This window comes from Triplophysa rosa, linkage group LG10, assembly GCF_024868665.1.
Source record: "Triplophysa rosa linkage group LG10, Trosa_1v2, whole genome shotgun sequence".
Lineage (NCBI taxonomy): Eukaryota > Metazoa > Chordata > Actinopteri > Cypriniformes > Nemacheilidae > Triplophysa > Triplophysa rosa.
The window spans coordinates 19,606,514-19,619,620 of record NC_079899.1 but is presented as its reverse complement, the minus strand read 5'-3'; the positions used below and the strand labels follow the sequence as shown (position 1 = coordinate 19,619,620).

The 13,107-nt window shown below is 39.2% G+C and overlaps 1 protein-coding gene across 1 annotated transcript in view; it reads right to left on the bottom strand.

Annotated features, from left to right (window-relative positions):
- Positions 1–13,107, bottom strand: part of sorcs3b (sortilin related VPS10 domain containing receptor 3b) — a 57,948-nt gene that overhangs the window by 16,533 nt on the left and 28,308 nt on the right. Inside the window, exons 5-16 of the mRNA XM_057343536.1 lie at positions 12,888–12,961; positions 10,234–10,298; positions 9,258–9,376; positions 8,170–8,259; positions 7,904–8,083; positions 7,261–7,407; positions 6,126–6,228; positions 5,339–5,415; positions 5,079–5,170; positions 2,131–2,238; positions 1,565–1,682; positions 75–208 (exon numbers count right to left, since the gene is read on the bottom strand). Of these exons, the coding sequence (XP_057199519.1) occupies positions 75–208; positions 1,565–1,682; positions 2,131–2,238; positions 5,079–5,170; positions 5,339–5,415; positions 6,126–6,228; positions 7,261–7,407; positions 7,904–8,083; positions 8,170–8,259; positions 9,258–9,376; positions 10,234–10,298; positions 12,888–12,961 (1,307 nt within the window). The remainder of the gene's footprint in view (positions 1–74; positions 209–1,564; positions 1,683–2,130; positions 2,239–5,078; positions 5,171–5,338; positions 5,416–6,125; positions 6,229–7,260; positions 7,408–7,903; positions 8,084–8,169; positions 8,260–9,257; positions 9,377–10,233; positions 10,299–12,887; positions 12,962–13,107) is intronic.

The window sequence follows — 13,107 nt, the reverse complement described above, 5'->3', positions numbered from 1 at the left end:
TGTGTGTGTGTGTGCGTGCATGTGTGTGTGTGCGTGTGTGTGCGTGTGCGCGTGCATGTACGTGTGTGACTCACCACTCAAAGTCATAGAGGCTACAGTTGCAGGGTTCAGCTGAAACGACTCGAGAATACTCTTGACCCAGAGAGCAGCGTGTGCCCGGCTTCCTCTTCATATACACCTGTCTCTCTCCCATCACACACACCTCGCCCTGGACCACACATACACCCAGACATTTACAACACGCATCCATAACCCACACTTATCCCCCCTCAAAAGTTAGTTTTTTAGTTGCACAGTTATTGGAGGTAAAACAGGTGTCTAAAATATAGTAGTCTATATCACATCTATATTTAGTCAGCCCAAACAAATGACAACTTACACAGATCATTTGTTTTAATTTAAAGCGGCCCTAACACACGCGGTTTCTGCCAATCTCATATTAATCTTGAGTACCTATAGAGTAGTATTGCATACTTCGTATCTTCGAAGAGTATTTAGTTTGATCACATTTATAAAAGAGAGATACAGCTGTAAGATTTTTTCCGAAAGCATACGGCGCTTGTGGGGGGGAGGGGTAGGTTGAACTAAAGTTCATGTCCGGCATCTTTTAGCGCTGGGACGGCTCCATATATCAGTTTCAAACGATCTCCAAATTCAGCGTTATATCCACCGTTTATATAACATTCATCACCCAAATGCAGTGAACAAACAAACACCTGAACTTCGCGAACGTATGCTCTCTCTCTCTCTCTCTCTCCTGCACACAAGTGAAAGTGACGTCTGCGCATGCTCCTTCTCCTGCTCTCCTGGCTGCCGCATGGGCGTGCCACGTGCTTTTCCGGGAGAATTGTCCAATAAGGGACTAAGAAAAATTGTTACGAAACAGTTTTATTTGTTCGAAAAAAACCTTCCGAAACCTGTACGATCGCTGGGGGAGTGTCTCGAGCACAGAAATACTACGTAATACACACTCGTTTTTTGACAAGTTGACCATGTTAAGCATGAGAAGACAGCATGTTTAACATTGTAAAGAAGTCAGAATGCATGACACACCGTTGCAACACCCCTTATAAGATGCTGTCACCATCTAGCCACTTTTTTCTGTATGACATTTTTCCAATGAATCACAAAAAGGAGTAATTCAAGAGGCTCTTTTCCATATGATAAAATGCACAATGCAGGTTCACGTCACAGTGACAGTTAAGTTCCTGCTTAGCTAAGGAAAGCTAGTTTGTGAGAATTTTGGAATGTCTATTTTGCTTCCTAGGCAACAGATTTGTCCTGAAAAAGATGCTGACTCAGAAAAGCAGTACGTGAAAGTCAAGGCTGATGGATAACATGTCACAACTAAGATGAGCTGAGATTCATCCAAAAATCCATTACGACTCTATTAATTTCCACTGAGTTTGGACATGTTACCCCAGAGGTGAAAATAATCTCTCGTACTACCCCAATTAGTGAATTCAACTCCAAAAGATACTCGTATAGAATGTTGAGTGAGTGAATTAGCTCTTCACCACAGAGACTGAACAGTAAAGCGTGCTGATAAATGTTGGGTGACAACCTTGTTATGCAGGTGCCATGTCTGAAAGTCTCCGTCTGTGCATTTCCGCCCAAACAGGGAGCTGTAGTCAATCTTTATCAGTTGCCAGTCAGAGTGGTAACTAAAGTGTCCAAAGAATCTAAGAGGACAGAGACACTTAGAGTGAAAATGAGACCTGTTTACTTTGCAGTTGCTAATTGACCAAAGAATCTTGTAAAATATGATGAACAACAACATCTATGCGCCATTTAGGTTTTTAATAAAAGAAAAAAAAGGCAAAAAGAAGTCTAAAAGTGCATTAAAACAAAAGGAAATAAAGTATATTAAACAGGTGATATATAAAAAGGAGTGTCAATACAACTGTGGTGCTATTAGTATATACAGTAGATCAAAGTATAACGTTATCAAGATAACCGTTCAGACATGCAGAGTTATGATGAAGTCATTTCATGCCGAGATCTAAACTGATAACGATGATGCCAGTGAGTGAAGGTTCATTACTGACACCTCCTGGACCATTTAGATCAGTGTGATCGAACAGATGAGGTGGAGATCTACAATGCGAGTGTGCATATGAGCTTTCTTACGTAATGATGTGATTTTCCGTCTCCGGAGTCATCAAAACCCCGTCAACAAACAGAGGAGTAGATGAAAAGCTGAGTCTATCCCACTGCCTGCCTTCATCCAAACTAATCCTACAAACACACAAACACCTTTATCAATTCACTGTTGAACTACATTAGATTTATATTCTTATTAATATACTGTACAAAGCACATTTGTCAAATGTAGTCGATGCAGTTGTTCAGTCATCTGAGAATATGTAGCGGATCCACAAACAAGTCATTACGAAGTCAATGCATTAACATTTAATGTGGGCTACATCTGCATAATTACAGTAAAATCAAATCTAATATATGCTTGTTGAAAAATATCTAGACAAAATCATACACCATAAACGATTTCTGTTTACATTACCCTCTAGTCATTTTAGTCATGTAAAATGCAGATTGTCTCAGTGCCTTCAGTCTATTTTTTCGCATCTACATTATGTTGCTCTCTTTCTTTCATTTTTTTGCATAATGTTTATTATGTTGCAGTGTTATAGTGCTTCTATAGTGTTTTGTTTTTGTACACTGGCAATTATTTTGAAGCTTCTTTCTAGTTCACATCTTGTCCAGGTGACTTTTTCCCATTTAGTCATTCAATCCTTATTAATTTAATCTTTACTCATTTAATTTATAGTCTTCATTTTTGCATGTTTTTGCATGTTTACATGTTGTTTTTGATGAGTGTTACACCTGACATTATTAGTTAAACTACCACTCCTCCTACAGATGTTTACTTCGGCAGAGGCTGTCGCTGGACACCGAAAACTGTTTTGGGACCAAAGACACTGCAGTGAGCCTGTGAGTCTTTTATCATGCAAAATTCATGGTGAAAAAATACAGCACCCCTTTCACGAATGTAAAGTTTAATACAGTAGCACATCTTTTAATAACTCACATATTTATTTATTTGTTTCTTTATTAATATTGCATTTCAAATTCCTAAACCAATTTAATATGTATTGATTTATTTCAATTTTAAAATTACGGCCATAAAACGTCTAGCATGTTTGTTTACCAAGCACTGAATCAATGAAGTATTTCAAATTAATGTCAGACAGGCATGGGATAAAACTTAATACATTATTATTGACAACATGAGTTGTTATTATTGAACTTGTGTTGAGTTGTCATTCTGAGGGAAGTGTGCTTTGAACATATTTTTTCAACAAAATGTCCTAAAAATACTTTAATTATGGCCCATAGGAACAAAAAGCCTGATGCTCTGTCCAGGGACTGCAATAAGGACCACCATTTCTACAACAGAAGTTTCCTCCGTCAGAAGCTGGCGCTGGACACCGAAGACTGTTTTAAACTTGGGACAAAATCCATTGCACTGAGAACTCCCAAAAGAAACAAGAAACCTCGCACTGGCTATAGTCACAGACTATACATGGAGTCTGCTAAGAATTTCCTTTTTGTAGCAATGCATGAAAGCAGAAAACCTCTTAAGGGTAACATGTATAGCAAGGTGAATACCCATCTGGAGATGAATGAGCGTGGACCATCCATGATGCAAAGCAAACCTTTGAAGTGCCTGAGCCCAGTGGTGGAAACCAGAGTGCCTCACCGAGACCGATACTCGGATCTTTTCGGTGCACTCCTGAATGGACACCCACAGCTAATGACTCTCATAAGGGTCCAGCAATAAAGAAATTCAGAAAATGTGATCCAGAATTCTTACAATGGCATCAGCCCTGTGGAGAACCCCTGAAAAGCACAGTGAGACCTCTCGCTGGATCCCACCCTTACCCTCCAGGGGTATCAAAACCATTCCCTTACTGGGCACAACCAGAATAGAGGAACTCAAGAAATTAACTCAACAAGAACTGCTCATGTCATAAAAATGGGCCTGGACTGCACTTTACTCAACAGAGTAGCCAATGATCTTTCCTGTCATTTCAAAAAACAAGACAGAATTTACTACTACTACTACTTCACGAAGAATGATAATATATGTTAAAAAATGCAAGACAATGTCTGCATTTACTTGCTTTGAAAAACAAACAAAAAATTATAAACATGTGTCTTTTTGATTGAGTTTTTATTCAACAGTCATATCACACGTATTTAGTGTATTGGCAAATAGCGTCAAATATTGTAAACACAAAACATGTACTTTTATCCTTTTATAACAACGAGGCATCCATCTTTTACTTTATCTTTACTTCAACCTTGCTTTCCTAGTAACTCTTTAACATATGTATAATAGTTTCTTCATGCCATCTTTTTGTTCGGAAAGAAAAGCAGTCTTTGTTTTTTTGGTTTGATGTTTGTTGGTGTAAATGTGGGTCAAAGTCACCAGGATTGACAGTCAGACGGACTCGCACAGATCTGACTTCTGTTCCAACATTAACAGCCCACATGAGGATACGAATAATCTTCCGCAACCTAATTGATCCTGACAATGTTTCAGAGCTTAGCACATCAAAGCTACGTGTGTGACGTGGCTGGAACAACATGTGAATTGAAACTCCGAATTCCACCTTTGCTTCAAACCTTAACCCCCCAACACGAGCTTAAAAGCCCTGGCAAAAAACCCACCTGCACTACAAAGCCATGACAGACTCTTTCCTCTAAAAGGATTCAGTATGTTTGATATGATAAGACCCATTGCCTGCTGTTTATATCTGCCAGTACCCATCTCAAAGCTTTTAGTTCAACCATGTGCAAACTTCTAAAACTTAGTTTAAATGTAAAACATCCAAAAGTGAGAGATGAACTGTCATGAACTTAAAAAATGAATGCAAGAAAAATGTATAATCTAGTTTAGTGTTTGTGTAACTAAATACTATTACATACACGCAGTAAGATTTATACTGTAGTATATTTTTTTATTGTTGTTTTTTAATAAAGCAGTGTATTTATTTGTTTGTGTGACAAGTGGGCATATGGATGCTTGTGTGGATTTGTGTGGGGTGTCTTACCATAAATACCGTGTGGGAACTGCAGATTGGGTAACAGCTAATAAAGCCCCTCCATGGTCCAAAAACCAAACGCTGTGCTCCTCTTCGAAAATCTAAAGAGAGCATTTACAGAGTCATATGAGACAGCATCTCTACTGTTTCTCATATTTCTGTTACTTTCAAGTAGTTGGAGAGGTGATCAAGAATGCTGTTGTAATTTCCTAAAACTACATTACAGCCCAAACTCATATATCTTTATACTGAACAGGTTAGCTGTTTACCTGTCTCCAGGTGTTACCAGCATCAGAAGAGATAAACATTCCTGTGTTAGAGAAGGACAGCTCGGGCCCAATGTTTCCTGAGAGGGAGAAACACAAAAGTAACTCTGTTAGATGGATTATTGATAAGGAAATTACATATTAGTAAAATAGAAAACATAATAGTGTATAGAAAAGGTGTTTCTTTTAACAATCCCTGAAGCATAAAATGTATAATGTTGAATCTATATGTTCTATAATACTCGGTGCACATTGTCTGCTGGGGTTAACATCAGGTACATATTATCACTGAATGAGAAAAAACATGTTTTTTTTTTGTTGCTGGCAGTGACAAAAAACACATTTTTCAAATTCTGTATTTAAACACTCCGAGTAGGTGAAAGTGATTGTGGAACAGCTGTCGGACACGACAGGCAATTATGAATGTGGAAGACGGCGGTCATACATTCTGCGTGCCCCGCATGGCCAACTTTCTGAGCGTGCATCTATCTAAGCTCATTCGGGAGACCATTTGATTTGAGTTTCGAAGAAAATTTCATAATGAGTCTGACGAACCCAGAAGAACAGAGCGAAATTAGTTTTTGTTCTAACCATGACAACCAAAACTCGGCAGATGAAACGCAAGACTGCAACAATATAAAAGCTCACGATGTGACCGTTGCATACATTTAAAAGCAAGAACATTCAAACCAAAATTTCAGCCTAATTAATCAAGAACACCTCAGAGAATGTACTCGAAAAGAAGTAAGAATAAAACACGAAAAAGCAACTGGCACAGTTAAACACACACCTGTGGCCACAATAATCCCTGGAGCGGATTGCTTGGTGGAGATAGTGTCAGGTGTGTAAGGGTTTTCAGACATCTGCAGGTGAAGGTGCAGGGAGCACGATGGCTGAAAATGAGAACATCACACCGTATTAAATCATATGACAATATATTTACATTTATCTACATAATCTCAACAGACCAAAGCGTCAGCTTTCAAAAACTGTGCGAATGAATCCGTTTCGGATGCTCTGCAGCTTCAGTCCGTATTTTTAGTACCCCCCTTACAATTAGTGCGACCCAGTTCTTTTGGAAACTCGCAAAATCAAATATTCTATCGTAGAGCTTCTGCGAAACCTTATAATGTATTTGATTTAAGCCACTTAGAATTCAGTGTATGAAAGCTCTTTGTTAGTTCCCCTTTACACAACGTCCATCACAAATCAGTACAGTTCAAATGAAATTGAACACGCAAGCAAGCAGCTTCAAATTCATCAAAACATTGTTCTCTCTGGATGGCTCGTACATCCTACAAAATTCTTGTACTAGCGGTTGCTTAAAGTTGGTAACAAGTCCCAAAATACCCAAAGCACGAGGACTGTAAAAAATGTGTTTCATCTCCTTTCTAAAGAATGACAACACATGTGCAAACACGAAGCTCGCTGTCTGTTGGTGCAGCAGAGAAAAAGTAATTAAGGTTTTCTAAGATCCACTGATAAATGAACTCCAGTTGTTCAATTTATGTCTTAATTGAAATCACCAATCTTCCAGAACAGTGTAAAACATCAGTGAAAGTCATTATACAGACACAGGGAAGGTAGTGTGTCTTAATCAAATCATCACAGGACTGAATTCAGAGCTATTGTGTGCTACCTCATGGTTCACCCGCGCGACTCACTGGGAGAATAAAGGGATTCCTCTGTGTACGACTTAACAGTTAAAAATGATTCACACGTGAAATGTGTAAACACTGTCATATTTGCATTACTGTAATTGAGTAGGGGCGTGTGAGTATAACGTATAACACATAGTGGTTTGTGTCTATAAGTGATGCATTAACTGTATAAAGATAATTATAAGCATAGTGCATTTTGTGTTGGTAAATGTGCTTTTGGCCACATTATACAGTAGTTAAAGGTTTAGTAGTAGTGGTTCTCACCAGGTTGCAGTTGATGTCATTTCCTGTAGCATCCTTTGTCGGCGGTTGCAGTAAGGCCCATGTCTGCCCTTTGTTGTATGTGATATATGTTTTCATCTGTGTGTCTTCTTTCTTATTGGCTATGATGAGCCCACTAACACCCAACACCTTCACAGGACAGGAAACAATGAATTATGAATCTGAACAAATGCTAACAGTATTCTTCTTTGTGTTCGTAACAATAATACAATTATTGTAAAATGATGTGTTATTTTATTGGCAATGCGTGATGGAAATGAAGAATGATGGGAGGAAAGAAGATTATATCGCTTTCTATGCTATAATGCTTAATCCTTGTTTTAATCTTTATTATTGCACACTTTTGCTTACACTTCAGTTTTTATTTACTCTAATTATCAGATATTCTTTCTCTCTCTGTGTACACAGTGTTTTTTTTAATAACTTCAAACACTGCTTTTGTACAGCATTAAACTGTTCACTGTTCCACTTTCACACATTCTTGAAGAAAGCCATGCTAATTCTACAAAATCTACTGTATTGCTGTGAACATTCCAGGTCTTCAATTTAACTGGCAAGTGCCCCAAAATTCTGACAGGCTGCACATCCATATTTCATCAAAGCTCAGTGATTGGCTGTCGCAGACCTTGTAGACATCAACGATGAGGTTTCCGGCAAGCCCGCGGGACGTGCGCAGGTTTGGCAGCGAGCGCGTGAAGTAGACTCCAGGAGTGTCAGAGATGTATAGACTGTAAGTGGCATTTTCATTCCACTCCTGCACGGCTGCGAGCACCTGCCCCTCATCTGTACTGACAATATGCATGTCCTGTACGGGGAACAGCTGTTAAAGCCACACGCGCATTTTCGTCTGACAACTTTTCTTGGCAGCTAGTGCTGCGTCATGTATCTTACTTTGGGTAGACAGTATTTCGGGAGCTGTATGGTCCTGAAGGGCCCTCGCTGGTAGGACACAAAGTACGTAGTTCTTCCAGCCGTGGTTAGCTGATAGACACAAAGGTCAGAGGGTGAATAGTAATGAGCACAACTACATTTAAGAACACTACTAGTGAGAAAACATTATAGCAGTCAATTTTTACAGTTATTTTCAAAGTGATCATACACACAATGTGAATGTATTGGGTAAAGACAACTCGAAACTAACACCTTGAATTCTTGACTACGAGAAAGGTAGTCACGATGTCCCACAATTTGCACTCAAAATTGATCAAAAACACACGTGTCTTGAGAATAAGGTCTGGGTTTAAAAAAAGTAATGATCCTGTAATTTAAGTGCAAAGCATAAAGTACATTTAAATTATGAAACCAACATGCAAAACCCTGCTGGAAAAGATAAGCATGTGTGTGAATTGACTTTGATTCTCACTCAAAACCTTGTGTTCTTGAGTTCTTGTGACAACTTCCCCAACTATCCCCAGTCTCCCAAATCAAGCGGATTCTTGCTATCAAGCAACAAACATAGTGTATTAAGGTGCTAATGCCCCAATTGATCCAGTGTCAATACAGCTTAGATGTTCACAGAATGATACAGCGTGTTCACTTTTGCAGGGTGAGGATTGTGTTTTGCTACGCTGTTTTTCCTGTGAGGTACCGGGTGTCAGACAGTCTCTTGTCCCTGCGCTTTTTGAATCGATAACCTCATTATTCTCTGTCAACTCAAATCCAACAGCTTCAAGCTACAAAAGTCAAAAGAAAGTCGCTTGTATTGATAGAGGAGGGTCCAGGTTTGAGATTCTCGCTCAAAACGCTGTCCTCCACTGGACCCCTGTTAAAGATGGAGAGGCTGGTTACAATGGTTATCACTCACTTACACGGCCACTGACAGAGATAAAAGGAGAGCTATAAAAAGAGTCAGAGATTACGGTGACACACACACACACACACACACGCTGTTGATATGTCCCACCCCTGTCTGCATCATGTACACGCATTAGCTTTACGACGTAACGGTTGTACCTGTGTAAACACACACATTTTCGTACCTGCAAGAAGATGTATTGGTCTTGAACTACCAAGGAGTTGGTGTCGATTCGGCCACTGAATGGATACTGCCTACCCTCCTCCGAACACTTTTGGGCTCGACAGGTAATATACTCTATTTCTGTGAGATACACACACAGATTTATCAACATAGGCCACACTTTTGCACAAGACGCCTTGATCTATACCAAACAAAAAACAGATGATCAATATCTCTGTCACTTTCTCTAGTACACAAACACCTACGCAACAAACACAATGAAGGGCCGACACACACACTCCCTACGCATCTCTGTCTAGCCAAATTAATCAGAGCTCTCCATTATCAGTCTCTCTACTAGCTATCCATCCTCACTCAGAAGGGAGAGAAAGAGGGGGTGGAAGAAAAAGTCAAGAGAAAGAAACAGAAAGAGAGAGACAGAAAGTCAAAGATCCAAACAGGAACAACAAATTGGGATTATCACTTATCTGTTTCAAGCTACAAAGAACAAAATGCAAATGCTTTGCTAATGATGAGTTGGAGATATAATGAAAAAGTTGTAATTCTTTGTAGCTGCTATTGGGAAAACAAGCCAATGTTTTAAGTTTTGAGATTAATGCCTAAAACTGAAGTGTAGTTTACCACCGCATCACACAGATCACATTATAAATTGTTCCATCACTCATGTAGAGAGATTTTGTTAGTCAGGCCAGTTTTGTTGGTTCTGATTTGTTTAAAAAATGTTTAATGCCCAACAATCTCCCATTAGGATAAGCTATAAACCCAGCAGCCTGACAGAGCAAGACCAGATCCATTAACCATTGAGAGTTACTGTTGAGAAGGCATTGGAGAGGAAGTAAGAAAGACAGGATGAGAGACATTGGGAGAAAACAAGAGAGAGAGTCAAACTAGAGCAAAGCAGAAGGAAAAAGAAGGGAAGAGAAAGACATACAAAATCTAATTGATAAAGCAAAAGATGGCAAGAAAGAGAGACTAACGTCCACTGTCAGTTCGGGCCTCGATGTGCACCAGGTCTGCATCTTTATCCAGACCACTCAGAGCCCTGAAAATCAAAAAAGGAAAGACAAAAAAGAACAGGACAGAGGAAAACAATCAGGAAAAGCTCCAGTGGAGAGGAGACGATGACGGAAGGATGGAAAAGGAGGTGCCAGCAGGGGATGGAGAGATGAGTACGGTAATAGCATAAGAGTGATGGAGCGATAGAAGAGGAGAGAGGAAGGATGGAGGGGTTGTGATGGACAGCATAATTCTGCTGCTCCAGTAGGAGACAGTCTGTCTGCAGTGAAACCTTATTGTTGCTCTGATGGCAATTAATCACAGACACACACACTCCTGGCAGTTGCATGCTCACAAACCATGTTTGCAAACACATACACACATTCATTCTATCTTATTTTCAGTCTGCAAACACTCAATCATGTCTTTAAGGATTTGAAACATCATTTTTAAAAATCCATTTCCTTTACGTTTATTTTTTATTTATTTTTTGAAACCCCTTTTATAACCTCATTTTAAATATTTCTTTAAAACACATTCTTGTAGATTCAAGTCACTTTTGTAGAGAGTTATAACAACTGTCTCTGTCTTAAATCCTATTCGCACAGGATTAGTATCATCTGGGGACCTCTGGTCATTTGTAATAATCGCAGAGATTGTCTGTGATCTTAATCCCGTGCGAAACGGCCATGTCTGTAATTTGTCAAGTAAAAATTCCCCCACAAATTACCTACCATATTTTGACGAACACCGAGGTCCTGTGATAATATTAGTCCAGTGCCAATCGGCATCTTGTCTAATATTAAATCCCCTCTATTAAAATTGAACCTCAAACTTCTCAGTCCTACGTATATAACACCAAAACTGCTTTCAAACTCTGACTGAGAGATGTTTCAGTTCAGACTGAGGTTGTTAGATATTTTGATTTAAAATTTTAAAATGAGTTGAAATGCTCAAACTATAAGGATAAGATTTGGAAAGGAGCTTTACACAATTCATCGCTTGAAACATTCAAATAAGTTTCTAATATAAAATCCCCAGTCCCTCCTTCAGTCTGATATAATCTTGCATATGTGTATTTCCAAAGATATTAAAATTAACAAGATGCGCCACTGCCGTTACAATGAATGGCGAGGAATGCAACGCTCAATATGGCCGCTCTAGCGAAGGAAGTCCCGCCTTCCAGTAAAACGAGCCAATCGTCAATCAATAAAGACTGACAATTCTCTGGGGCGGGGCTCTCGTGAGGCGCTTGCCAGCCTGTGCGCAGGCGCAGTAGATAAGTTCGATATCGAAAAAGGTGATTTTTGGCGCAATTTAAGCTTAGCAAACCACACTCTAAATAAAATCTGTAAAAATAAGGCACAATATACTTTATTAACATGAAATAATTTTCCGTATTCATTTTTACAGTTGTTTTACCTGTATTTTACATTTTGCACTGCATTAAATTGCATTTTAGTATTAACGGAAATGTCCGTAAAATAGGAAAATGTACTGGTAAGTTTTTTTTAAGGTGTACAGTTACGATACAGTTCATGTCATGTTTAATTATTGATAGGAAATATGCTGTTTAATCTGTTTAATTTTTACCAGCGATTATAGAAATATCTGCCTTCCCCCACTCAAGTAGATAGGACTGTGGACTTGCTATGACGTAAATAGCTGCCCAGAGGCGTTGCAAACATGGCCGCCGAGTGGCACGACTTCCGTAAACGGACTTTGGTACTTTTTACTCTCATTTTAGACAATCCTTCCATTATCTCAGTCTGAATTTAACCATCTCTCACTCCCAGTCTAACGTGAAACCCTCTCTTAAAACTTCAGTCTTAATTTGACATCAGCCTGAGTTTAAACCGCCCTTCAATTATCTCAGTCGGGTTTAAACATCCCTCACAAACCAAATCTGATAATAAGCCCCTTATAGCCTGAGTCTGAGGTTAAACTTTTCCACTTTCCAGTCTGTAGTCACCAAACCAAGAACACAGCGGGGCTCACTGACACATACACAAGCAGAGCAAGTGTGTGTGTGTGCCGCAGAGAGAACCAGTAAAAGCAAGATGTATTATATATTTTAGGGGAATGCATAGGAGGTGCTGAGTTTGTGCGTGTGTATAGGGATGTTAAACCCAGGGGTACAGACATGTTGTTGGCTGTCTCTACAGCTCATCGAGCATGTGACAGGCAACCAGTTACTCTGACTACACCCCACACAAACACGTCCACACAAAACCCACAATCTCACACTGATGGGATTAAAATATAAAACCCGATCAAAATTCCACACATACGGTAATATGAAGGTGGAGAGACGTGAAGTGATGACAGTGAGATAGATTGAGGTAGATAGGAAGATAGAGAGAGAGAAGGGGAAGGAAAAGAGACATACAGAGTAACAGCGTGTAATATATTAGTGTGTTTATGTGTATATGAAAATATCAGTATCAGATGTAAGGGTAAAGACGAGAGTGGGATTAATATCAGATTAATTTTCAGCAAGCGATGGAGTGTATGCGTGCAGGTATATTCTTGCGTCAGATTCATTTTCGGTGTGAAATTGCACTGGAGGCGTGATATGTGAGATTGATGATTATTAAAAATATTACTCCTCAGTTTCTGTTTGTGTGAGTCATACCAGTAGAATCGCCCTGGAGTTACTCGTTCATGAACAAGAATCCACTTCTTCCCAAAGTCTACAGAGCTGTACAGCTACATCCAAATGAAAAACACACACATTCACTGTAAGATGCCTAACTACAGCCAACAAAGGTAATTATCTTGCTCACACTTAATTATCCCCATTATCTGCTTTTAATTGTTTCTTACAATTAGACCCTCTTGAGGCTATAGGAATG